A 27414-nucleotide genomic window follows, 5' to 3' on the forward strand; every position below is an offset into this window, starting at 1 on the left:
AAGTGCGGCCCCCCTCCACCTTCCACCACCGCCGGGCCATTTACAAAGCACAGCGTGCTTCGTGGATGTGCAGTGGGGAGACGGTATTGAGGCCACAAGGCTTCACTGCTGGTTTCCCTTTACAAGAAATGGTGGCGGCAGCACCTAAGAGCCAACTGAAAAATCGACTTGGGTGAAGACACCACTGGATTCGTAACAGGTAAGTGTCCTAATGTTAAAAGTCAGCAGCTACAGTATTTGTAGCTGCAGACTTTTTTTTTTTCTTCCAGGAGGAGCCTGGACTTCTGCTTTAAGCAGATTAATTTATTTGCCAAACTAGAATGAAGAGCATGAACTTGATCCAAAGTTTTATTTAGCTTCCATTTTTTTACAATTCAATGCCAATAGAGGCCATTTTGTTACAGTAATTCAGATCATTTACCAGATTAGATCAGTGCTATAAAAGAGGTTTTTTTTTTTTTTTTTTTTTTTTTTTTTTTTTAACAAGAGCTACCACGTTTGGAGTATCTTCATTAAGCGTATTATGACACTATTTCCTCTTTCCATAGAAACTGTTTGATTATATCAAGTTTAGATACATTACGCATTGAAATTTCTCCCCTGCTTTTTTTTCCAGAAACATATGAGAGGAGACTGGAAAAAATGATACTGTGTGCTCAACCCTTATAATGCACTGCCCAGATCATTATAAATAGTTGTATATACAGTAGCTGGTGATTTGTGATATTTCATTATATCATATTAAAGGCTAATAGACCATCCCAAACTCACCTAATCTTTTCTCATCTAGCAATGCATCTGGAGAATCCATATTAAGAAGTGCTTCTGCTGCTTCAATTGTTTCCATGGTCTCATCTCCATTGTGACATGATGCTTCAACTAAAAATACAGATTAAAAATACAGATGTCATCACAGTTTTGCCTTTTATAGAGGAGAAAAGAATGCAAACCTATAATATTTATGTAAAGCATGATGAAAATGGTACTGTTTTTCAATTTTTTCAGTGTTCACATGTAGAGGGCAGTAAATACCTTCAAATGCAACAAGTTCTCAATAATATGACAGCTGTGAGCCAAATGGCATGTATCACAATAAGGTATTTCTGGGATGGAGGGTAAAGTTCCGATTTAAGCTGGATATACACGTCCCAAAAATTTAGGTTCATGTGTACTGCTGTCTGTTCAACAGAAACCAATCTATAACCCGCTTCTGTCAGACAGTCTTGCTGGAAAACCAGCTTGCAGCACAGCGCTGATTTGTGTATTCTGATGGTGGAGAGAGCCCCTGCTGTCAGAATACATCCCTGCATCAACATTGGTTATTGAACGAAAAAAGACTGCATGCACACACTGCTTAAGCCTGGGTGCATGTTAGCCATTTTTGCTAATGTGCTTAAACAGGATTATATAGCACCAACAGTACTTTAAAATATACAAGGAGACAATACAGATACAAAAAAGATCAAGACAAAAGGGTTAAGCCTAGTACACATGGCCAGAATGTCGAGTGGCATCGGCAGGTTCAATAGAAGCCAACCGACATTCGGCCTGTATGTAACTGCAGTCGGTCCAACAGAAGCCAAGTGTTCAGCCGACTTCTATCGAAGAGGTATGACCGAAAAAGGTCTGCCGATCGGCACCCGATCAGGCCAGAGTCTGATATATAGCAAATGTTGACAATTATTCCATGACAGTGGTTAAGAGATGACACTTATAAAAACAACCAGCCTTAAGCCTCGTATACAGGAAGAGAATATCAGACAAATAATCATCCATTTTTTTTTTGTATGCTAGGCTTAGCTAGAAAATTAAGAGGCTACTAAAGTTCCGAAAATTCTCATACTGACAGTCACCAGCTCTTTGCTCGGGGAGCCCTGAGCGATTGGCAGTTCTCAGTGTTCGAGCTGACAGGTGACCGATGTTGCATCCATCTAGGAGTATGATTCTGGAAAAACCCCAATTCCCATACTTCTCGTTTAAGGATTCTTGGCTGTCGCTTGGCAACTAGAAGTTTCAGCTCCCTCCATACACTTTCTATAGGATTAAGGCGTAGAGACTAGCTAGGCCACTCCATGACCTTAATGTGCTTCTTTTTGGGCCACTCCTTTGTTGCCTTGGCAATATGTTTTGGGTCATTGTCATGCTAGAAGAACCATCCATGATCTATCTTTAGTGTTCTGGCTGAGTGAAGAAGGTTTTCATCCAAGATTTTACAAAACATTGTGCCATCCATTGGCCCCCTAATGCAGCAAAGTCAACCTGTACCTTTAGCAGAGAAACAGCCTCAAAGTATCATGTTTTTACCTCCGTGCTTGACTGTAGGGATGGTATTCTTAGGGTTATAGTCAACAATTTTCTTCCTCCAAACACGGCGAGTCGAGTAAATGCCAAAGAGCCACTTTCTCCCAATCCTTCCCTGAATCATTTAGAAGTTCATTGGCACACTTCAGATGGGTCTGTACATGCACCTTCTTGAGGAGGGGGACCTTACGTGCTCTGCAGGATTTTAATCCATGGCTGTGTATTGTTTTACTAATTGTTTGTTTGGTGACTGTGGTCCCAACTGCCTTGAGATCATTCACAAGCTCCTCCCATGTAGTTCTGGGCTGATCCCTCACGTTGCTCATGATCATCCTTACCCCAGAGGCAAAATCTTGCATTAAGCTCCAGACCGAGAGCGATTGATGGTTATTTTGTATTTCTTCCATTTTCGAATAATCACTCCAACAGTTGTCTCCTCACCAAGCTTGTTGCTGATGGTCTTGTAGCCTATTCCAGCCTTGTGCAGATCTACAATCTTGTCCCCGATGTCCTTTGACAGCTTTTTGGTCTTGCTCATGATGGGGAGGTTTGAATGGAAGAAAAATTCTGTGGCTAGGTGTCTTTTTTTTTTTTTTACACATAGCAAGCTGTCGTCGCGAGCATCTTCATAAATTGACAGGACTAATCTGTGTACCACATGAGCACATATTGTAGCCAGTCTGTGGGATCCAGAATTATTGTTGGTTGGTAGGGGATTAAATACGTTTTACTCACTGAACTGCAACTCAATTAATTATATTTGTATTGTGTTTTTTTTATATATTTATAAGGCACACTGTCACACCACCAACTGCAAGTCCTTGAAAAGGAACCTACACTCTTGCCATAGTTGGTACTGCCAGCTTCCCTTTGAAGAAAACTGCCATGTTTTTCCTGGTTTCAATGCATGTTTGCTGACCAGCATGTGCATATAGGGCCTTAGAATACTGAATAGGCAGGTACTGCAAGGAGGAGACAAATCGCTCATCTCAATATAAATCTGATCACATTCAAGTTCTACCCTTACAAAGAGAGAACCACAACTACTAACCTGTAAGAGTGAGGTCATCATCTTCTATAATCTGTTCCTCCGCTACATCCAGGGAGTTTTCAGCAATCATGTCATCATCTGGTTCATCAACACAAGTTAAACCGGAATAAGTGTGAAGTAAATCTGCATTTGGAATGTGCTCCACGATGACCGCGGGGAAGATGGAAGGGTCATCAAGCTGCAAAGAAAGTGAAAACGGTTCATTACATTTTCAAGAAAAAAACACTGTTGGTCTGGGAGAATTACATATAATGCATCTTCTCCCTTCTTATCTAAAATGTGAACAATTTAGAATATACACAGATCAGCCATAACTTTGACTACCCACCAAAGTTTGAATAGGCCCCCCTTTTGGCATTAAAACAGCCCTGACCTGTAGATGCATGGACATCACTAGATCTCTGAAGGTGTGCTGTGGTATCGGACATGATACCTACCGTCAGTAGGAGATCTTTTACATCCTGTAAGTTGTGAGATGGGGCCTCCATGGATTTGACTTGTTTTTCCAGTGCATCCCACAGATGCTCAATTGGATTGAGATCTGGAGAATTTCAAGGCCAAGTCAATACCTAAAACTCATTGTTGTGTTCCTCAAACCATTCTTGAACCATTTTTGGAGTGTGGCAGGGTGTATTATCCTGGTGAAAGAAGCCACTGCCATCAGGTAATACGGTTTCCATTACCGAATACACTTGGTCAGCAACAATGTTTAGGTAGGTGGTACACAGAGATGTATAGTAACTAAGTAGAACTACTTCACTACTGTACTTAAGTACCGAAAGGCGGTATCTGTACTTTCCTGAAGTCTAATTTTTTTCACCTACTTCCACTTTTACTTCACTACATTTTTTCAATGGTTTCAATACTTCTACTCTGATATTTTTTTTTTTGTGCTGCATAGTTACTCGTTACAATTATAAAAATTACCACTGGCAGATTTTTAGATGGCAGGTTTCATGAAGCTAAAAACGTGTGTATTATCAGGGCATACGAAAATAAATGCTACTGTATGTATAAATAAAAGCTGCATTTGAAATAATAAAAAACAATATAACGTTCAAACTTTTGACTTCTTTCTTTAATAACTACATAACACAGTACTTGTACTTTTACTTTCAGTACTTGAGTAGCAATTTTTTTTTTCAAAACTACTGGTACTTTTACTTTAGGTACTTGAGTAGCAACATTTTTAAAAAACTACTTGCAATACTTAAGTACAAAAAATGTTGAATACTTTTGTACTTCTACTCAAGTCACTTTTTGATCGAGCACTTCCACTTCTACTCAAGTATGGGTTTGGAGTACTTTATACAACTCTGGTGGTACATGCCAAGTAACATCCACATGAATGGCAGGTCCCAAGGTTTCCCAGCAGAACATTGCCCAAAGCATCACACTGCCTCTGCTAGCTTGCCTTCTTCACATACTGCATCCTGATACCATCTCTTCCTCAGGTATGTGATGCACACGCTTTCAGGCCATCTACATAATGTGAAAGAAAACACAGTTCTTCCATTGCTCCATGGTCCAGATTACATCATGTTTACTTGCTGCCTAATATGTCCGACGACTTTCAGATGCCAATGTAACAAGTTAATGAATGTTATTCACCTAACCTGTCAGTGGTATAAAGTTATGGCTATTTAGTGTATATAGAGAAAAGGCTGACCATTTGTAAATTTTACATATCAACATAACCAAGGCATCTGATGGCCTACTGTTTGTCCAGTGCTTTCTGCAGCCCTTACCTCAACTAATCACTGAACTAGAAACAAGTACAGTCTGGAGGAATTCTGGCTTTTATTTACCTTTTCATTTTTTTTTTTTTTGGTACTAAACAATTATGGTGCCCCCCATGTACATGTATATTTAGAATAGGGTTGTGCCCATACTGATTACTTAGATGAGTACTCGTACAAATGTTCCTGATACCTTTGCAGTGCGATTTGAGCCCAAATTGCACTGCAACGAATCTCATGCAATTTGAACAGGAATGCGATTCCTGTCGAAATTTGCATGCAGTTTCCCCCACTGCTCCTGTATGATCCCCAGTATAGAAAGACAGGGAAGTGCAGCGGTCTTTCTATACTGGGATCACAACTCACCTGTTAAAAGTACATCATTTATCTTGCATGTCAAATCCAAAACCCCAGCAGTTTGCAGTATTCACAGGGCTGGAGGAGGTGTATAGGCAGTCTGCCCCCAAGCTGACATGACTTCCATCTTATACCCACCGGGGACCTGGAACTTAGCCCTGTAAGCACCACAAGCCGCTATGGTTTTGGATTTGACATGCAAGATTTTTTATGTATTATTAACATGTGAGTTGCGATAAACCTTTTTTAAAAAACAGTTTGCTCATTGCTGCACTTCTTAGATTGCGCGTCCCTGTCTTTCTATACTAGGATCACGCAGGAGTGGTGGAAAAATTCACTTGCAATTTGGACAGGATTTTTTTTTGTATGGGCTCAAATCGCACTGTAAAGGTATCGGTACTGAGTTTCAGCGAGTACTTGGCCAAAAGTATCAGTACTTGTACTTGTCGGTAAGGCCCCTTTCACACTTATGCGACCTAAAAGTCGTGCAATTTTGCCACAATTTTTTTGCAGCAATTCTGACTGGACTTGAAGCAATGCCTAGGTCTATGGACCTAAAAACACATTAAAATCAGCCCAAAGTAGTGCAGGGACTACTTTGAAGTCGTTGCGACTTGAAGTCGCACAGATATAAACGGTACTCATTAGAAATCAAGGAGTACGACTCGTCATGCGACTCTGCAGTCGCAGGACAAGTCGCAAAAGTGTGAAAGGGACCTAAAAGACGGTATCTCTGCAACCCTAATTTAGAAAGTAAACATTAACAGAGTTTCTAAAACATTAAATTACAATTATTTAACACATCAAGCAGATGTTTTACTGTACATGTATATCTAAAGCAGTGTTTCTCAACCTTTTTCAGGCAACAATCTCGGGGTACCCCATTCTAAAATGTAAAAAACTAACCTAATAGTTTTATACAATGCAGCAACATCTAGACACTTAGGACATACGTTAGAGGTGATTTATTCTTCCAAAGCAAAACACACTTTTGAAAACTGGTACTGACTAGTATTCCAGTGTTTCTCCTTTCCCTCTCTCAACTAATCTGGCCCCAGTGCTAACAGGGAGGAGCGTGGGAGGGGCAAACAAGGATGCTGTGCAGGCGCCTGACTTCCTTCTTATTAACTGATGATGTTTTTCGTTGTTAGGATCAGGGCCAGGACAAGGGGTGGCTACCCTGGGCACTGTGGCATCATGTAAGGTTTGGGGGCACCACAAGGAGATTGGGGGAGGGGGTATTTGTGCTGGAGGGGGAATTTGGGGGTGCGGCAGGATGTAAGAATTTTTCTAGGATGTCAAATATGGGGAGGTGTGCTAGAAGTGGTAATTTGTGTGTGGGGGGGGGGGGGGGGGGTTGTGTTGAGAGTTGTGTTTTTTGCGCAGAGGGATTTGTGCTAGGAGGGATGATTGGGGGGAAATTGGTGCTAGGAGAAGAAATTTGTGCTAGGAAGGGGGATTTGGAGTAGAGAGGATTTGTGCTCAGAGGGGAAATTTTGAGGGGTAGAGGATTTTATTAAGGGGGGAGGGTGGACAAACTTGTGCTGGTAGCATTAGTAGAATGCGAGGATTTGAGCTAAGCATGCAGATTTGTGCAGTTTTTTTTGGAGGAGGAGGGACTTTTTGCCGACACAAAATGATCATACATCTTGGAAGGGGAGGTGGCATTATTTGGCATATTTGCCCTGGGCTCTAGATGACCTTGTCCCTGCGCTGGTTAGGATGCTGGTAGCTAGAAGGTTGTAATGGTGCACAATGGAAACCTGTGGCTTTGTGTAACTAAAAGACGGGCTTAATCCACCCACTGACTTGTACACAATGTTTGGGCAATTTCTATACATTTTGCCAAGTCACCCCTAAAGAAACCGGAGGGCATCCTGGTTGAAAAAGGCTGATCTAACGATACACTGAATAGAGATCACATTGCTTTAATATAGTAATTCATTTATAGAGGATATCTGCAGCCCCCCACAGGTAAAGGACATGTGCACACCACCAAGCTTAGGGAAAGAGATTGGAGTTTTTCCACAGGTCTCAAACAATAGGAAAGCCGAGGACGCAAAGTTGAAAACAGATGACTGGCTTGGCCAGAGCAACAAACTAGAAATGAAAAAGATGTTGATCTCATAATTCTGAGTATGTGGAATGTTAACAAGGGCCAAAACACAGGGAGCTACAGATATGAAGATGCAATAGAGCCAACAGGTTCTTGTTTTGTCATATCATGTTTTGTCATATCATAAGAGAACAGCAACACTCTATTAGGATAATTCTATAATAAATTAGAAGCTGCTCCATCAGGCCTATTGATAAGAAGAAATTCTGCCCACATACAGTTTATGCAAAGATTCACCTTTAGCCTTTATTAAGTAGGCAGCTGTTGCTAATCACTTGTTCGAATTATAATTTTACCTGGCTGTTCTGCTAATACACTCCCTTCAATTCTTTCTTACTTACAGACCTGAACCAAGAATTCAGATCAGGAACCCTGGCTTATGAGAGGTAATTTGGTCATCTATAGCGACCTATAATGAACATCCTTAGAGCAACACAAAGTCACAAAGGCTATAAATCCCCAATCCACAAAATAAAGTAAAAACAATAATAATACATAGGAGTGTTAAATCCATAAAACATGTTCAGCGTCCAAATAACATATAAATGTAAAGTCCAAAAGGTGATCCACATCCAAATAAATAAGTGTTCTGCTCTCTCCACCACAGTGTCCACACTAGTATACACACAGAACTCTCACAAGAATTATATGCCCCCTTATTGCTGAGCAGGTCATATAAAGTAAAGATGAAGTACTCCCAAATGGCCACCAGGCACCGCTCTCCTCCAGATAAGATCAGGTCTCTACAACTAATCCGCTCCTCACACCATAGGCAACCCATATATATATATATATATAAAAAACAAATATCTCCACAGTGTAGTATTTAAAACCAATTTTATTAAAAAAAGATTTGCACTCACTGAAATAGCCTTCTGGGCTAGGACATAGAGGCCAGTATATCTAAAAGAGAAAAATGGGGACACTAGTTCTGGTGATTACCAGGGATTTCCCTCACTTCCTGTTGTGGCTATGAGATGGCAAAAAAATAAACTGACAGGGATTATTAACCCTTTAGAAGGATGAAGGATGAAGGTTTAACCTTAGATTGCTGAAAGAGTTCATTAGTCCCAGTTCACATTAGTGCGATGACAGACATTGCATGTGATTCGGAGCGCACTGCTCTGCAAATCACATGCGATGTCTGTGCGATGCAAATTTAGTCATACAGATTGAATGGCTGAATTTGCATCGCATTCGGACACAACTCGCACAGGATTCTTTTTTGGGTTTGCACCAGAATCGGATCGCATGAGTGTTCACACCTATGCGATCCGATTCATGTCTGAAGCGGGAGCGTGGCTTTGGTGGCGCGCGCGACCCCTAAAGTCCATCTACAAAATCACGTACAGGTACGTGATTTTGCACTTAAGGGCCGCCCTGCCGCAGTAAATGTACGTGGGGCAGTTCTTAAGTGGTTAATATATCAATGTTTATATGTGCTTTAATTTGAAGGCTCTGGAAATTTAGAGTTAGGCCCACGGCATATACAGAGGTCCCTTACCATGGCAACTGTGGCTTACCCATATATTTGCAAGCAAAAGGGCAGGGCAATATTTCCTCCATTTAAATGATTCACATAGGGGCAATCTTTTCCTCCTACTGACCACCAATGTGGGGGCAGTTTGTCTTTCTTCCCACAGACAACAGGCTTTTTTTCTCTCCAGCTGACCACTGACCTACTGACCATTGGCAGATAAATGCAGGAGGCTTGGACGACATCCACTTTATTGTTGTAAATACATCTTCAATAGTAAAAGCAAAACACTTTGTTAGCTGAAGGGGAAATAAACATCAGATCAACGCATTTCACGCCATCTCACATTTACCCATGTCCATCAAGATGATTTTTTCTGAGGGCAGTTCTCCAAGTCTCCTGTGCTTATCTACCTGCACAGCTTAACGATCTGGGCTAGCAGCTGTTTCCAGTGAGTGGTGTGGAGGATTGTTCATGGCAAGCTCCCCTTGAGCAGCGGCTTTACTGACTACTAACCATTGGCATTCTGCTTTACCTTGAAGTTTAAGAATATGAACCATAACTCACTGGGATTTGTACCATAGACACATGCTGTCGGGGCTCCATTTAATATTCTCATATTACCATTCCCATGTTCCCTAAAAGAGTTCATATTTAGTACTACTGACATGACAGAGAGAGAGCCTTCTTCCTTTAAAAAAAGTGATTCAGGGAGGTCAGCTATCAATTTGGGCACAAAGACAGCCTGATCAGTCAGCCAGTCATCAAAAGTGCCTTGAAACTACCTTTATTTTCTAGGAGCATCATAAAACCGTGTTTAGCGACTTTTTCAGAATATTTATCAACTTTATTTGTATTATGTAGGAACTATCCTTCCAAGTGTCACTTAGCCTATGTTGGTTTATCTAAGGTGGTACTTAAATAATTCTCCCTCTTCCTAATCATATGCTTTTATGATGCCTAATCTAGTCTGTCTTATAGAATAATTAAAATATTCCCCTTTAAACTACTATACTAAAGTAGGCCACATATATGTGGTATAGGATTGACACCTTTTCTTCAAGCCAAACTCAAACATTTAGCGGTGCATGACAATTTTTTTTTTTTTTTTTTAAAAGAAGAAACACTGTGGATTTAAAGGGGAACCCTGATGTAAGGGGATTTCTGATCACCAAAGCCCCCACTTACACCAGAGTTTTTAGTATTCCTCCCAAATCAGGGTCCCCAAAGCCCCCATTACATCAGTGTCCGCACAGCCCCCTTTACATCTGAGTAGAATCGCACTAAATGGAAATTTTGGTGCTGAAACCAAAAATTCAGGATGCACTTGGCTGAAACCGAAAAATCGTTTTTATTATTTGTGTATATTATATATACATACACACACACACACACTTTTTTTGTAATATATTCAACTTTTTAATTAAGATCACGATTTTAAATGACAATGAATTTATTGTCGACCATTATTGGCACCTTTAGTGCAAGAAAAGCTCATGAAAAATGTATCCCTTTAAATTCTTTGTATGTCTTCACACTGGTCCATTGCGCTTCCGTTGTAGGGTTCAAAATCTCGCTTGCTGCATTTTTGCGCAGTTAAAAAACCACACCAAAAACACACCTCCCCGCTGAAATGCATTGGAAACCCAGCAAGAAATTTCAAATTTCCTGTCCACACATCACTTTTCTGAGGCACAGTATGCATGTCATAGTCCAGTCTGAATAATGTGTCTGGGTTTCAGGCGGCCTGAAACATGGACACACGGTTCAAAACTCAGTCTGTCCATGTGAATCCAGGATGGGTGTATTCACAGCTACTGCCATTTGGAGAGAATGATAGGTGGTGCTGAATCCCCAAGATGGTTTTGTTTCCGCCAAAATAGTATGGAAATGAAGCTGTGCACTGTTTTTCCAGGCTGTAACAACCAGCTACTTGTTGATGAGAGTGCCTGCTTAGCTGCATATAATACATACTTTAATGTTCCTCTTAAAGTGGTTCTAAAGCCTAAACATTTTTTATCATAATGCATTCCTTGCATGAAGGTAAAAAATAGTTAGGCATTGACAGCCCCCACCCCTCCCTTTACTTACCCGAGCCCCCATCTGATCCAGCACTGTGCACGTCTGCAGCTCTTCTCTCTCCTCGCTCTCGGGACTTGCTGGCTCTGCTGGGTCACTGGGAGCCATTGGCTCCCAATGCTGTCAATCAGAGCCAATGAGGAGGAAGCGGGAGGTGGGGCAGAGTTCCAATGTCTGTGGCAATGGACACAGCAGCAGGGCTCAGGAGGGAGCACTGGACAGAGAGAAGGGGCCAGGAGCACTAGCGGGGGACCCGGGAAGAGGAGGTTTAGGGCTGCTCCATGCAATTCTTTTGTTAAGAGCAGGTAAGTATAGACATGATTTTTTTTTTTTGTTTAATTGTACCTTTACAATCGCTTTAATTCTTACAATTAACAAACATCTGAAGTCCCATCTCCTGCCATTCTACTTTTAGATCAAGCCTTGAGGGTGGCACCCTTGAGCCTCTAAAGCACGCTGGATAAATATACAGATTTCTTATGAAACTTTTGGATTTCAACATTGCAGTGTGACGCTCCTATATTTAATTCCTCCTATATTTCCATCTCAGGTACTGTAGGGCAGGCAGGCACCTGCCAGCAGATAGCTCTTTTTTTTGAATATTAATTATATAGGTTAGAAAACCTGTTCTGATCAGTACTGTTCTCCCCAGATAGAAGCACTAATGGAAACTTGCAGCACTAAGGCTACATGTACACGGGACGTTTTAAAAAGTCCCTTGAGCGCTGGAATTTAAAGGACGTTTAAAACGTACGTTAAAAGATAATAGAATCCGCGCTAAGGAATCAAAGGATATAAATAAGTACTAATAAGCTGCAGCCTCACTTAAACTATAGCCAAAAGACTATATAAATAGATAAGAATGGAGGTGATGGCGCTGCTTATATTATAAGGTGTAATTAGGTGGATATTCCTATGTAAACATATATCATCGGATGAATTGTATATAAAAAAGGCTATGGAGAATAGCCACCAGGTGGCGAAGTGTAATGTGCAAAGAAGTGCGGAGATAAATAAATATGTGTATATATACAATATGCAATAGTGATAAAAATAAATAGTCAACAGAGTGAATCTATAAACAACATTAAATAAATCAATCAATAAATAATATAAAATGACTCAAAAATCACGATGATAAAAATTAGTAAAATAGTGCGGGAAAAGCTTGACCAAACAGAATAAATGTGCAAATATACAGGAGAGTATTATTCAAAGTGTACAAATAGGTGATAGTACTAAAAATATAAAAATTATTATAAAAATTAAAATTCGTGATCAAAAAATTGTGCAAAAGCAATAAAGTGCGGGAAACTTCTTTCCAAAGTGTGCCAATACGTAATAATCAGTCAATTCATATACTAGAATACATCCATAAGTAGGTGAGTGTACCCAGTGAGATAGGTGGGCAGTGACTTACGGTGACCCCCAAGGTGGGTGACTGGTGAGCTGCAAAGTGGCTACTGATGAAAAACCTACTCACCAGATATACCCACCCCACACAGGGGTATAGAGTGGGTATTGTAGATATGCCTCGCTGGTCCTTACTCTGTGTAGTGGTTCCCTTCCTGGGGGAGAATGGTGTGGGGTCCGCGGGGTATCGCAGATATCCTAGCGTGGGGTCCAGTACTAGGGTCTTGTTCCAATATGTCCGATGCTCCGTGGAGGGATCTAGTATGGCCACTCACAAGTATATGGATGGGAGGGTCATAGGAAGTGGAAAGACTCGATAGTGTGATATCGTAGGGGATATTTTATTCAGCAGTATACAATAAATGAATACTCACATTCAATCATATGGAAAACAGCGTGGTATTGGCGTCCCGGAACGCAATGCGTTCCAACTGGAAACCGGAACCGGAAATGACGTGACGGCGCTGTACGCGTTTCGTCATGTGACGTCTTGTGAAGTCAGAAGACGTCACATGACGAAACGCGTACAGCGCCGTCACGTCATTTCCGGTTCCGGTTTCCAGTTGGAACGCATTGCGTTCCGGGACGCCAATACCACGCTGTTTTCCATATGATTGAATGTGAGTATTCATTTATTGTATACTGCTGAATAAAATATCCCCTACGATATCACACTATCGAGTCTTTCCACTTCCTATGACCCTCCCATCCATATACTTGTGAGTGGCCATACTAGATCCCTCCACGGAGCATCGGACATATTGGAACAAGACCCTAGTACTGGACCCCACGCTAGGATATCTGCGATACCCCGCGGACCCCACACCATTCTCCCCCAGGAAGGGAACCACTACACAGAGTAAGGACCAGCGAGGCATATCTACAATACCCACTCTATACCCCTGTGTGGGGTGGGTATATCTGGTGAGTAGGTTTTTCATCAGTAGCCACTTTGCAGCTCACCAGTCACCCACCTTGGGGGTCACCGTAAGTCACTGCCCACCTATCTCACTGGGTACACTCACCTACTTATGGATGTATTCTAGTATATGAATTGACTGATTATTACGTATTGGCACACTTTGGAAAGAAGTTTCCCGCACTTTATTGCTTTTGCACAATTTTTTGATCATGAATTTTAATTTTTATAATAATTTTTATATTTTTAGTACTATCACCTATTTGTACACTTTGAATAATACTCTCCTGTATATTTGCACATTTATTCTGTTTGGTCAAGCTTTTCCCGCACTATTTTACTAATTTTTATCATCGTGATTTTTGAGTCATTTTATATTATTTATTGATTGATTTATTTAATGTTGTTTATAGATTCACTCTGTTGACTATTTATTTTTATCACTATTGCATATTGTATATATACACATATTTATTTATCTCCGCACTTCTTTGCACATTACACTTCGCCACCTGGTGGCTATTCTCCATAGCCTTTTTTATATACAATTCATCCGATGATATATGTTTACATAGGAATATCCACCTAATTACACCTTATAATATAAGCAGCGCCATCACCTCCATTCTTAAAACGTACGTTGTGTCGCGTTTGCAGCCGCGTTTAGCGGGCGTTTGCTCTCAGAACTGTTTCTAGAGGTCAAAAAATCATTCCCCTTTAAAATGGAAAAACGTGAGCGCTAAACGCGGGTGATCGCGTTCGGTCGCGTTTTTGCGTTTGAAACGCCGGTAAGCACACGTTCTGAACATTCTAAACGCAAATAATTGCTTTCCAAAAAACGACACTGAACTCAACTGCCTCTAAATGAATGTAAACGACAATGTGTACATGGACAGATAAGATAACATTGAGGTGTGTTCAGGGGCTTCTGGAAAAAAACACCCAATTGCTCAAAAACGTTCGTTTACAAGTTGCAGTGTACATGAGGTCTTAAGATCTGCTGTCGGGCTTTGCTGCCTCTGCAGTCTAATATATACAGAGCGCTCACTAATGCTATATTAGAGACAAGAGGACCCCTTGAAACACCAGAAATAGCCATGATGGTACACATAGCGCTGCTTAGGACCAATGAAATAAACATATATGGTATCTTTTTAGCAGAAAAAAGGGATCCTGATATCGCTCTCCTGAATTTTGTGAATTAAATTTCAATTCAGTCGAAGTACAAAGGCTTATAACAATATCCTATTCAATACAAAAGGCAGAAAAAGACAACTAAACACTGTGGGAAGACACATATTGGCAATTCACTGCACAGACATGCAAGATCAGTGAATCATTAGTCTGCAAAAAAAAAAAAAAACAAATGTTCTAAAACGCCCACTCAGCAGTGACGTTGGCTGATCACCTGAGTATTGCAAAGACTAACAAAGGCTCATAAAGTGGATGGGCCAGAGTTTTGGGTGTGTCAAGGTACAGATTGCATATTGCCCTTGGTCAGCAAGCAGATCAGTCACTGCTTTATCTGTTTGCTCTAAACCAACTTTGGGAGGGGTCTCCCCAGGTGACTTTTGTTATGAGCACACATCTTCATTATCATTTTAGATTACTGGCTGGACATCTAAGATTACAGGCTCCCGATCCTAATTAGGGGTCATAAATACCATTCTACTGTCACTGTTTATATAAAATACAAATCAAAAAACAAGTCTGCCTTCATAACTGCTGCCTTCACTTTTTTCAGTCATGGGTGACAAGTGTTCATTAAAAATGCATCTTGGCTCGTAATGTAGCTAGAACATTTTATATTTAATTATGCAAGAAAGCAATGATGAGCAGTTAGCCATGTTTCAACATTTATTAGCTTGGTGATGGCAGAAGAAAGAGATGTTTTATGAATGGCTGCACATTGCTGCCTGGCTTTGTATCATGCCAGAACATCTATGTGCTCTGCAGACACTTTAGATCATGGAGGAGCAAAGGGCTATAAGGCCAAGATACTCCAACAAAGCTCTTCTTCCCTCTGAGATCAGTTACCAGAGAGGTGTCCGTTGCAATAAATCTACAACAAGGGTGCTCAATCCGTGGCGAGCAGAACCCTCTGATGTGGCCCACGACCTCAAACTAGTGAAGCAGATGCTCGGGGATGCAAACCGTTGATTGTGATCTGAGCTTGTCGACCCGCCATCCCATAGCATCAGACTGCAGTGAGCCGGCACTCACTGTGGAGGGAGCAGACGTACGCGGAGGGAGCAGGAGCCACATAAGCTGATGCTTCCTCTGTAGCGCCAGCTCCTGTTCCAGGCGGAATGATACCAAGTGCACTCTGCCTCTAATCTTTTCAAGCAGCCTGACGGCCACATTTCCTGGGAGGACATCTATAGATGTCCCTGCCTACGGCATGCATTGGTAGCTCTCTGTGATCAGGGTAAAGAGCAAATCACAGCAGCCCTTTACTATAGGCCAGCTGTGTCCAATCACAGCTGATCACAGTGTAAACAGGATTTGCCAGTTATCGGCAGTCCTCTCCTCAAGCTGACAGCGCATGAGGAGAGGAGAGCCGGTAACCAGCCAGTGCGAAAGGGGACAGCTACACTGATAATAATCAGGGTACTGATTATCAGTGTCCTGATTATCACTGCAGCCCCAACAGTACCCATCGGTGCTGCTAATCAGTGCCCATCAGTGTTGCCAATCAGTGCCCATCATTGCTGCCAATCAGTGCCGCCTAACAGTGCCTGTTCATTAGTGCCACCTCATCAGTGCACTTTAGTGAAGGAGAAAAATGAATTACAAGATTTTATAACAGAAACTAAAAAAAAACGTTTTTTTTCCAAACTTTTCCGTCTTTTTTAGTTTGTTTAGCAAAAAATAAAAAACCCAATGGCAATAAATACCACCAAAATAAAGCTCTATGGCCCCTTTTACATTAGCGGACTGATCAGGTCAGCCTGTCAGTTTTTCAGGAGGACCCGATCCGACCACCCATTGATCTCTATGAGATGTCCGCTGACACCGCAGGCATCCGATCCATTAAAATCTGCTAAAAAAAGACATATGGGGATACGTTCGCCATCTTTCCAATGCATCGGATGAGATGATATTCGGATGGAAACAAGCATGCAATCTGTTTCCATCTGACGGCCCCATATAGGAAAGCAGACTGTGTCCGTGTCTGCTCTGCATAGCAGAGTGGACACAGACCTGTAATCCGCCTGCTCAGTGGGGATCAGCAGGGAGATCCCCCGCTGAGCAGGCGGATTCTGCTTGGATGGATCTGCTCCAACTGAAAGGGGCCTATCTGTCTGCCAAAAATTATAAAAAATTAGTTTGGGTACAGTGTTGCATGACAGCGCAATTGTCATTCAATATGTGAAAGCACTGAAAGCTAAAAATTGGCCTGGACAGGAAGGGGATGAATGTGCAAGTAGGCAAGTAGTTAGGTGGTCTCCATCTTCAAAAAGGTTGAGCACCTCTGATCTACCAGCTACGAAATTACCACCTATTCCTGTAAACTGATCACCCATGATGCTTAACCTACACCATAATTTGAAGAGAATTTCCACACCAGCAACAGGGTTTAGATAAATGTTCTCAATATCTTATTGGTGTCACTGCTGTCAGGAAGGCACAAAAGATACCATATCATGAAGAGATCAGAGATGTGGCTTTGCAATTGCTACATCTGACATCAAAGAAGTCTTGCTGTCATCCTATATTGTGGGTAAAGAATGGTAAAGCCTGATCATACTATAAGGGCTCTTTTACACTTGCGGTCAGAGTGCAGTAAAAACAAGCTGTTGAGACATGTTTTTACATCCCTTGACTACTCATGACAAAGGCAGCCAGACTGGGTTGCATACATACCAAAAACGATCTGATCTGTCATGATCAGCAGGCAGTACCGCCATTGAATGTGACCCATTCAAGTAAACAGTGTTGTACTGTACCCACATGTAATGCATGCGGCTGCAGCAGGGTAATGAAGGAATGACATATTGCCTCCTCACTGCCTGTAAAACACCTCTAAATAGTTATCCACCATGGATTGCTTTTTAGATAAATGGCAAGGGCTGTTGCTGCCAAGGACCCACAAGGGATGTACCTAAATGTGGCTCAGTTCACACAATGGCAGGACATTGTGGCCCAGTGGGTCGAATGCTAAGTTGGGGACAGAACAATATCCGCAAACCTTAGTGCTTTGACCAAAGGTGTGAATATGGTGCAGAGATTGATAATCTTGATTGGATTTCTCAACCAGTCACTATTTTTTAAGATAAAGCTGAAATTTAAAACAGAACTCCTCTACCTGCGGCAATATATATTTTTTTAGTCCATTTCCTGTATACTGTGAAGATTTCTTCTCTTATTTTTACATTTATTTGAGGTCTTCTACCAAAAAAAAAAAAAAAAATGGAGAGAAAATGATGGCATGACCACATCTTAGAAAATCATGCTCACTTAATAGAGATTTAGTATACCTCACGCCTGTCCAAACTAATACACACAGCGTTTCCAAAAAGTAAACAGTAGATCATGCTGTGCGTTCCATGTCCCGTGTTTGCAGGCCCAGTTCACACTGCACAGTATAAAACACTAGACTGAGTTCCCCTCTGTAAAAGTGGTCAATACAGCCCACATCATTCAATACAATAAGCATCATTGCAAGCCAGTTCTACTGAAAAATCATCACATTCACACAGAGAGCAACACAACAACTTATTGTACGCCATTATCTGCAGGTCCTGAACAGGATTCAGTGGGCACAAGTGGGGGATCTGAAGTAATTCTCATCCAGATGAAATTGGCTCTATAGAAGTCATGTGCACCACAAAGCAGCACAGCAGTTGTGAATGACACCCACTTAATCTCAGGGGGCACGTTTAAAAGTCAGTGGGTCTTGTGGAATACTGGGCTCTGCAGACAGGAAGTGTTTTGCAATGCTCTTCAATGAAAAAAATTGGAGGCGCACATTCGGGAGGTTGGGAAAAACTGAAGAGCAGAAAAGTTTTTCTCTCAGCACCAGAGACAGAAGCAGATGGGATAAAACAGGGGAGGCTGGAAGTTCACTTTAGCCCCCGTTTACATCGGGCTGATTTTACATGTCAAATCACATGCCAAATCAGAGCCTATTGCCGTCAACGGGCTGTCCCAAAACGGTGCGAAGCCGACTTAGCGGCACTGCACCAATTCACTAAAGTAGGTTCTGAGCTAAGTTTGGCGACTTTGGAGGCAATCTGAATAGACATCTGTGCATGAACCCGCACAGATGTCTCTCAAATTGTCCTCAAAGTCTGACTGAAATGCCGGTTTGAAATCGTGCAAGTTCAGTTGAAACCCGCATTCAGTGTGAACTTAGGCGTAAGGCGGGTTATGTTCACAAAACAAATCTGCATTAGCATCACCTACCTGATTCTCGTCGTCCATGACATTGCTTGCAAATTCAAACACCAGTTCATTCGGTTGCACGGCAGTGGCCATCCTAGTGCGTCCCCTTCCCACAACTCCTCATGAGAAGTATGGGTCACCTTACTTTTCTTTTAGAAGGCAACAAGCAGCAATATGACAGTGTGGGTCTTTAAAAGTGCTTCTTTCAGCTATTGTAGCTTACATAAATATTCCACTTTTTTGGACTTTTTTTGTTAGATGAAGACAAATACTTTTCTTAAAGTGCTCTTTTCATTGGACTGTCAGGACCTGCAAGATATTAAAACAGAAACAAAACTTAATGATACTTAATGTTAGCGCTACAAACAATGTCAGCAACCTACGTCACTAAGACTTACTACGACAAATAACTTGAACACAATACATTTAACCCCACAAGATACAACCACCCTCCCCATAAGTAGTCGTATTTTCTACAATTCAGAGATTCGGTTCATTTCTAATGCTTACATTAGGAAAAACTGTTGTTTGTAACATAACATTACAATCTTGTATGAACGATTTAATAAGAAAGGTACGATAGTTAAAGATCAAATTTAGGGAGAACCTGAGAATGTCATGCATAACATCACGAGTTAATAAAACTGATAACAACCATGAGTTCTCAGCATTTGTCCCTCTGACATTTTAAGGTCTTGTCTGCACTGTAAATACATTCTTATCTGAAGAACAAGCTTGTGAACTACAGGAAGGAAACAAGCAATGACCACGTCACGGCAAACGCGAACATGCAAAGATCTGCACACCACAGCCACCCCACCCAGACACACTGTGAAAAAAAAAAAAGTGCAGAATGGAAACAGCTGTACTGGTAAGAGTATGATTGGAATCCCCCCTGCTCTGGCTGTTGTGAAAGAAGCAACTCTGAGGAAAGCTCTGGAGAGAGATAGAGAGAAGAGGGAGGGATGGGGGAGAGAGAGCCAGAGGTGCACACACAGGGCATGCAAACACCTCCTCCATTAAAATAGAATGATAAAACCAATGAGCTCACTCTATGCCACCTTTCCCAATTTGTATTACAACACAGTCTGCTTCTTTACAGGCAGGTCATGGATATAGGCAGGCTGATGTGCAACATGTTTGGCTACCCTAACAGATAGGATTATGCGAACCTTCAATTTTGCAAGGATCATTGGAAGCAGTTCTGCAAAGACCTCATTTGTGGCCCTTTAGGCCCTTTCACCCATGCGGATCGTTCATTTCATCAGTTCAAATTGGATGAAGCATTCATCAGCTTTTTATCACTGGTCATCAGTGGTCATCCATTTTTTTATCAGTTTTTCATCAGTGGTCATCAGATTTTTTTATCATCATCAGTGGTCATCAGATTTTTTTTATCATCATCAGTGGTCATCAGTTTTTTTTATCATCATCAGTGGTCATCAGTTTTTTTTTTTTTATCAGTTTTTCATCAGTGGTCATCAGTTTTTTTTATCATCATCAGTGGGCATCAGTGTTTTTTATCATCATCAGTGGTCATCAGTTTTTTTTATCAGTTTTTCATCAGTGGTCATCAGTGTTTTTTATCATCATCAGTGGTCATCAGTTTTTTTTTTTTTTATCAGTTTTTCATCAGTGGTCATCAGTTTTTTTTTTTTTTTATCAGTTTTTCATCAGTGGTCATCAGTTTTTTTTATCATCATCAGTGGTCATCAGTTTTTCATCAGCTTAGGGCTCTTTCACACGGGCGTTCCTTTTTTTTTTGCCCGATCAGGTCCTTTTTTTTTTTTTTTGTAACGGACACGGATGACACTTGTGTCATCCGGTCCGTATGACCGTTTTTCATTCCATCCGTTTGCGGATGAAAAACTGACATAATGCATGTCTATGTAAATACGGATGTCTGCGGATGACACCACTGACATCTGTTTTTGCTTCCGTTCCGTTTTTTGAAAGGAAGAAAAAATAGGGTTCTCCTCCGTTCAAAAAAACTGAACTGAACTGAACTGACAAAAAACGGATGTCAGAGGATGATCATCCGATGACATCCGTATTTACATAGAGATACATTATGTCCGTTTTTTCATCCGCAAACGGATGGGATGAAAAACGGACATACGGAACGCCCGTGTGAAAGAGCCCTTATTTTACATTCACTACCAATGCAAAAATGGATAAAAACTGACCATTTGTCTGATCCGTTTTTTTTAATGGAAGAAAAATAGAGCTTTGATCAGTTTAAAAAACAGATAATGGATGTAAACTGGATGATCATCCATTTACATCAGTTATTCCATAGAGATGCATTAACCACTTAAGCCCCGGAGGATTTGGCTGCTAAACGACCAGAGGGTATTTTGCGATTCGGCACTGCGTGACTTTAACGGACAATTGCGCGGTCGTGCGACGCTGTACCTAAACGAATTTGGCGTCCTTTTTTTCCCACAAACAGAGCTTTCTTTTGGCGGTATTTGATCACCTGTGCGATTTTTTGATCACGCGCTATAAACAAAAAAAGAGCGTAAATTTTGCAAAAATAGCAATATTTTTCCCTTTTTTTTATATGAAATTCCCCCAAAAAAAATGTAAAAATCAAAATTTTTTAATATTTTCGGCCAATTTGTTTTATGCTACCTATGTTTGGTAAAAAAAAAATCGCAAAAAGCGTATTTTGATTGGTTTGCGCAAAAGTTATTGCGTTTACTAACAAAGGGAAAGATTTTTGTCATTTTTGTTGTTTTTTTTTTTAACGCGTAATGGCGGCGATCTGCGATTTTTTTTGCGGTACTGCGACATTGCGGCGGAAAGATCGGACCCTTGACTGACATTTTTGACACTTTTGGGGTTACCAGTGACATTTCTACAGTAATCAGTGCTATATATATGCACTGTTACTGTAAAAATACACTGGTAGTGAAGGGGTTAACTTTATTTGAGAGGGAGGGGCTGTGTGTGTCCCTAGGGGCGTGATTCTAACTGTGATTGGCTGTGGCTTCAACTGTATGCAGAGTGATCAATGGATCTACATAGTAGATCCATGTGATCAGCTCTCATACAGAGAGGAGAATGACAGGCAGCTTGTTTACACAAGCTGCCTGACTTTCTCCCTCTCCCCCGCCGATCGCAGAGTGGCCGGCGGCGATCGGGTCCGCCGGTCACACGCGCGGGGGGGGTCCGTGACCACGCGGGAGCGGGAGCGCGCCTCCGGCGGCGCGCGCTCGCTCCCTAAACCCTCACAGGCGAGCGACGTAGACCTACGTCACTTTGCCTGTGAGGGGCTGACCGCCGCCGTAGATAGTCGTGTGGCGGTCGGCAAGTGGTTAACATCCATTTTTCATCCATTAACGGATGGATGAAAAACAGACAAACGGACAACATGTGTGAAAGGGGCCTTACGTTATCTGAGGGATATTTATTGCCCGCCACAGTTTCCAGTGGTCCAAACAGGAGACAATTATTGGTTGAGGCCTAAAAAGGACCTCTCAGTGGTAATAATATGCAATTATTTTACTGAATAGGTAGTTGATGCTTGGAGTAAACCACCAGCAGAGGTAGCGAGACAGTCAACAGTAAATGGCTTCAAACATGGTTGGGACAAACATAGATCTATACTCAGACAATAAGGTTAACAAAAAATAAATTTAAAAAATCAGCAGTCTCGATGAACTACTCGGTCTTTTTCTGCTGTCACTTTATATTTCTATATAAAGTAAATATATATAACGCGCAGTAGCTGTTTTACACCTCGCTTACCAAAAGGAGCTAACATTACAAGGCAATATAGCTGCAAGTAATGGCTGCAAATATGCAGAAAGTTCACATTCATACTTTAAGAATTTAAAGGCCAAGCTGACTGAAAATTACATTTCAGTGTCAAGTGAGTGATACGATACACACACACTGGCTGCCTCCAGGGTGACAATGACAAGAATTGCCAACCGAAGGTCAATGAGCCACACCTCTTGTGCTCAAAAAAATCTCACTAGCCTAAATTATTTATTACAAAGTAGATGGAAAATTACTATTTTGCCTAAATTTAAACAAACCTAAAAGTTATATAAAATCCTAAGGCTCCATTCACAGCTGAGGGTATTGTTTTCAGGGCCGGACTGGCGTACCGGGATAGCGGGAAATTTCCCGGTAGGCTGCCTGCCCTGGGGCCGCTTTGGACTGTGGCCAGCTGCTGCGGTGCCCAGGACCAATCCCGGGCGGCGGGGGGTGGCCGGGTGCACAGAAGAGCGGGACGGTGCTCCGTGATCTGAGACAGAGGGGAGGAGCGTCAAAGTCCTCTTCTCCCTCCTCCCCTCCTTGTGTATGACAGAGGCGTAATTATAGCAGCCTGCAGGGAGCCCGCACAGGTCCTCTGTCAAGTTTGTACATAGATAGCTTGCCTTAGCCGGAGTTGTGGGCGGAGCTGGGGGGCGGTCCTAGGTACGCACACCTGCTTGTCACTTCTTCACACTGTGGATACAGCTAGCACGAGGGGGTATAGGCGGGCAGGAGGGGCGACATATAGGAGAACCGATCTCCTCCTGGCTCCTGCAGGGCTTTCAGTGGCTGCAGGGGCGGGATCATTTCTACCATATGCCTCCCCACCGGACCTCCTATCCAGCCTGGCGCTAGCTGTATTCACAATTAGTCATCTGTTCCTAGGACCGCCTCCCAGCTCCGCCCCCCGACTCCGGCCGGCTTCAACTCCCGCTTCTTGTTGTCTCACAGCTGTTCCTGCCAGCTGCCACTGGGTCAGGTAGGAGAAATGCTCTCTGCCCCGAGGACGCTCAAGTAGAGCACAGTACAAACACAATCTCTGCCACAGCAGAGTGTCAGGAAATACACTGCTTGCAAGTATAGCGTTCCAGGTGTCCAACTGACTGTCACTCTGCTCCCACCGCCCCATACTGCCCCCCTCCCCCCATACTGTCCTCCATTGTCCCCCTCCCATCATGCTGCCCCCCCATACTGTCCCCCTATACTGCTCTATACTGCCCCCCTCCCAGCCACCCCCCTCACCACCACCACCGCAGCCACCCCCCTCACCACCACCGATCCCACCCCCCTCACCACCACCACCACCGATCTCACCACCACTGATCCCACCCCCCTCACCACCGCAGCCACCCCCCCTCACCACCACCGATCCCACCCCCCTCACCACCACCACCACCGATCTCACCACCAACGATCCCACCCCCCTCACCACCACCACCACTGATCCCACCCCCCTCACCACCACCACCACCACAGCCACCCCCCCTCACCACCACCGATCCCACCCCCCTCACCACCACCGATCCCACCCCCCTCACCACCACCACCACCGATCCCACCCCCCTCACCACCACCACCACTGATCCCACCCCCCTCACCACCACCGATCCCACCCCCCTCACCACCACCACCACCGCAGCCACCCCCCCTCACCACCACCGATCCCACCCCCCTCACCACCACCACCACCGCAACCACCCCCCTCACCACCACCGATCCCACCCCCCTCACCACCACCGCAGCCACCCCCCTCACCACCACCGATCTCACCCCCCCTCATCACCACCACCGCAGCCACCGATCCTACCCCCCTCACCACCACCGATCCCACCCCCCTCACCACCACCGATCCCACCCCCCTCACCACCACCACCGCAGCAGCCACCCCCCTCACCACCACCGCTGCCAGACTTTGATTGTTTTTTATTCTGGTAATATATCACCATCACAATAAGTGGACTGTTCTTGATAATTGCTCCACTTTTAACTGGAACAGTATTTATGTATCTATCTATATACATATATATATAAAACCCTATGTGATTTCATATCTGTTTTATCTACATATAATACACGCTTAACATGTGCTTTAAAATGCATGGTTTTCCCTTTTATGAACAGGAAAATAATGGCGTTATGCTGTTGGGCCGGTATAATAATGCTATGGGGCTGGTATGAAATTATTTCCAGGGCTGGTTTTTATTCCCAGTCCGGCCCTGATTGTTTTCAAGCGTTTTTTGGGGATTTTTTCAGGCGTTTTTTGCAGGTGTTTGGAGGCAGGAATTGACATCTAACAAAACCGCTTCCAAACAAGAAGCTTGTGTACTTTTTTGAGTTTCAGGTGTTTTGCTTCAGGCAACAAAAGGCTCCTATGTGAACAGGGGCCATTGAAATGAATAGGATTTTGCTTGTTGGACGATTTGAGACTTTAGAGATGAGCATTTTACGAGCTGAAAAACGCCCAGGTGTGAACAGGGCCTAACGATGCTATACAACAGAGGTACAATATAACCAATATGAACAATTACAAAATAAAACAAAAAAATACAATTGTTTTTCTAAAAGGAGCCTAAAATACATGTAACAATGAAAGCAAACTTATGTTGCTTCTATTTTGTTAAATATACTATTGAAAGCTTTTTGTTATAATACAATTTTCAATAAATAAAAAAAAAATGTTGATGCTCTCAGAAATTCAGTGAAGCCCTGCGTCTGTGCACTCTGCAGTCTTATCTCAGTCAGTATTGTACTTCCAGGTACGGCCTCATAGCTGTATATCTGCAGTGTGAGATCTAAGGTACAGCTGCCTCTGACTGCTATTCTCATGATATTCGGAGGGCTAATATCACTGCTGTGCTGCTCACTTTTCTCCTTGCTGGAGGCTCTGACACGAGGAAAAAAAATCTTGTCTCTACCAAGATGGCCATCTGATGACTGGTCCTCTGCACCATGGTAATCTGAGATGAAAGTCCTCCTCCACCCCTTTTTCAATCCTGCAGCCTTCTGGGACAAATCACAGGTCCCAGAAGACTGCAAGACCATTCACAAAGCACAGCCAGGCTCGTGCATGCGCCGTGGGGAACTGGCTGTGAAGCCGCAAGCCATTTTTCATTCGGTAAAATGCAGGTGTTTGGACCCGAAGCAGATTGAAGAATTGGCTCGGGTGAGGACATCACTGGATCCCTGGAGAGGTAACTGTTGGCGCTATATAAATCATGTATAATAATAATTATTATATTTAAGGTCAGCAACTTCAGTATTTGTAGCTGCTGACTTTACATTTACGGGGTGAAGCTTGGAGCTCCTCTTTAATTGGTTACATTCAAATTTTTAAACATATTACTTAAGGCCCCTTTCACACAGGCCTTAAGATCCACCTGTTCGTTTTTTTGGCGGATCTGAACGGTCCCCCCATGCATCCCTTTGGGGCATCGGATGTCAGCGGAGACATGTCCGCTGACATCCGACCCGATCCGATCCGTCAAATCTGGACGGATGGAAACCCTATTTTCCATCCGTCCAGCGGATCGGATCAGATGGGATCGGATGAGAACGGACCAACGGTCCGTTCCCATCCGATTTCCCCCATAGAGATGCATGGGGAACTGACAGCTGTGTCTCCGCACACAGCGCGGAGACACAGCTGTCCTCCTGTTGCTCGATCCCCCGCTGAGAAAAACGGAATCCGTCCGACGGACGGATAGTGTGAAAGGAGCCTAAGTAGCTTCTACTTTATATTATGCTATTTAATTAGATCTAAGGTTATTTATAGACTATAGACTTTAAGGTAACCAATCGTGAATGACTGCTGATTGATTTGCAAACAAGAGTCTTAATAAAGCTGTAGTTTTCCATGCAAATATCACTTTTAATATAGCTCCAGCTGGCTATTCTGTCATATCTTCTAAGCTAATTCAACTGTGTAAATTTACAAAGACAATTAACGACAAAAGGAGTTAGCCACTAGCAAATGCAATGCTGTAAACTTTAGTAAAGTAGGCAAAGGAAGTTTAGGCTAAATTGAATTCAAGTTTAGAGGGCACCAAGACCCTATCATCAGACTACGTCAATAATGAAGGGGAGAGCTAGAAATTCCTCCAATATCTCATGTAAACACACCCTCCACCCAGCTGTGTGTGTGCAGACGCTCTGACAGCAGGAACTAATGGAGAATTACAGGCAGCTTGGGAATGAGATCACAGATCTCCATGACCTCACCGCACAAGGGCCTGCATTCACCAAGATAAACAGGCATGTAAAAGAGACACAATACAACTGAAGCCTAAATGACCCACAAGAAATCAATAGTAAAATATTTACTGTGCTTTAAATTGTTTAAACATTCCCTTGCCTCACCACCTAACCTGAAGCCAGAAACACAGACATTCAAATGCAAGTCCACACCATCCAGGCTAGGTTAAAACTGTCCTTCACAGTGTGAAGACAATAGATGATACAATTTTTTCTTTCCTGGAACCATACAATAATAAACTGTTGCAACTTTCCTGCAACCAGTCAGTGTTGATGGGGGAATCCCTCCCACATAGCTATTGTGTTCTCTCAGCAGGGAGGGGGCACAGTGATTATTGCTAATGGCTATTGCCTGCGTTCATGCATATACAGGTACTGTTCAGGTATTTTGACAGCTAATGGCGCCGGCTGTCAAAATACAGTAGCAGCAGCTATTTGGGAGATTCGTCCGCACTGCTTTGAGTGGCATTAAACCCAAAAGCAAGCATTTATTATATTGCAGCTTATCAATTCTTAGATGTGATGGCTGCATTCGTTTTCTTTTTTTAGGCTTTA

At 42.7% G+C, this 27414-nt stretch overlaps 1 protein-coding gene across 5 annotated transcripts in view; it reads right to left on the reverse strand.

Moving 5' to 3' along the window:
* ELF1 (E74 like ETS transcription factor 1) overlaps nucleotides 1–27414 on the reverse strand; it is a 235828-nt gene that overhangs the window by 28280 nt on the left and 180134 nt on the right. For 4 of the 5 annotated variants that reach the window (XM_082247607.1, XM_082247606.1, XM_082247609.1 and 1 more), the window contains 3 exons: nucleotides 18862–19149; nucleotides 3353–3530; nucleotides 772–879 (listed from right to left, as the gene is read on the reverse strand). In XM_082247607.1, coding sequence (XP_082103733.1) covers nucleotides 772–879; nucleotides 3353–3530; nucleotides 18862–18933 — 358 coding nt within the window. In that variant the 5' untranslated portion in view covers nucleotides 18934–19149. Of the gene's footprint in view, nucleotides 1–771; nucleotides 880–3352; nucleotides 3531–18861; nucleotides 19150–19495; nucleotides 19615–27414 lie in introns of those variants that run through there. The other variant, XM_082247608.1, reaches the window with a different exon arrangement.

The sequence above is a fragment of the Pelophylax lessonae genome (genome assembly GCF_965119305.1).
Source record: "Pelophylax lessonae genome assembly, chromosome: 2".
In the NCBI taxonomy this organism is placed as follows: Eukaryota; Metazoa; Chordata; class Amphibia; order Anura; family Ranidae; genus Pelophylax; species Pelophylax lessonae.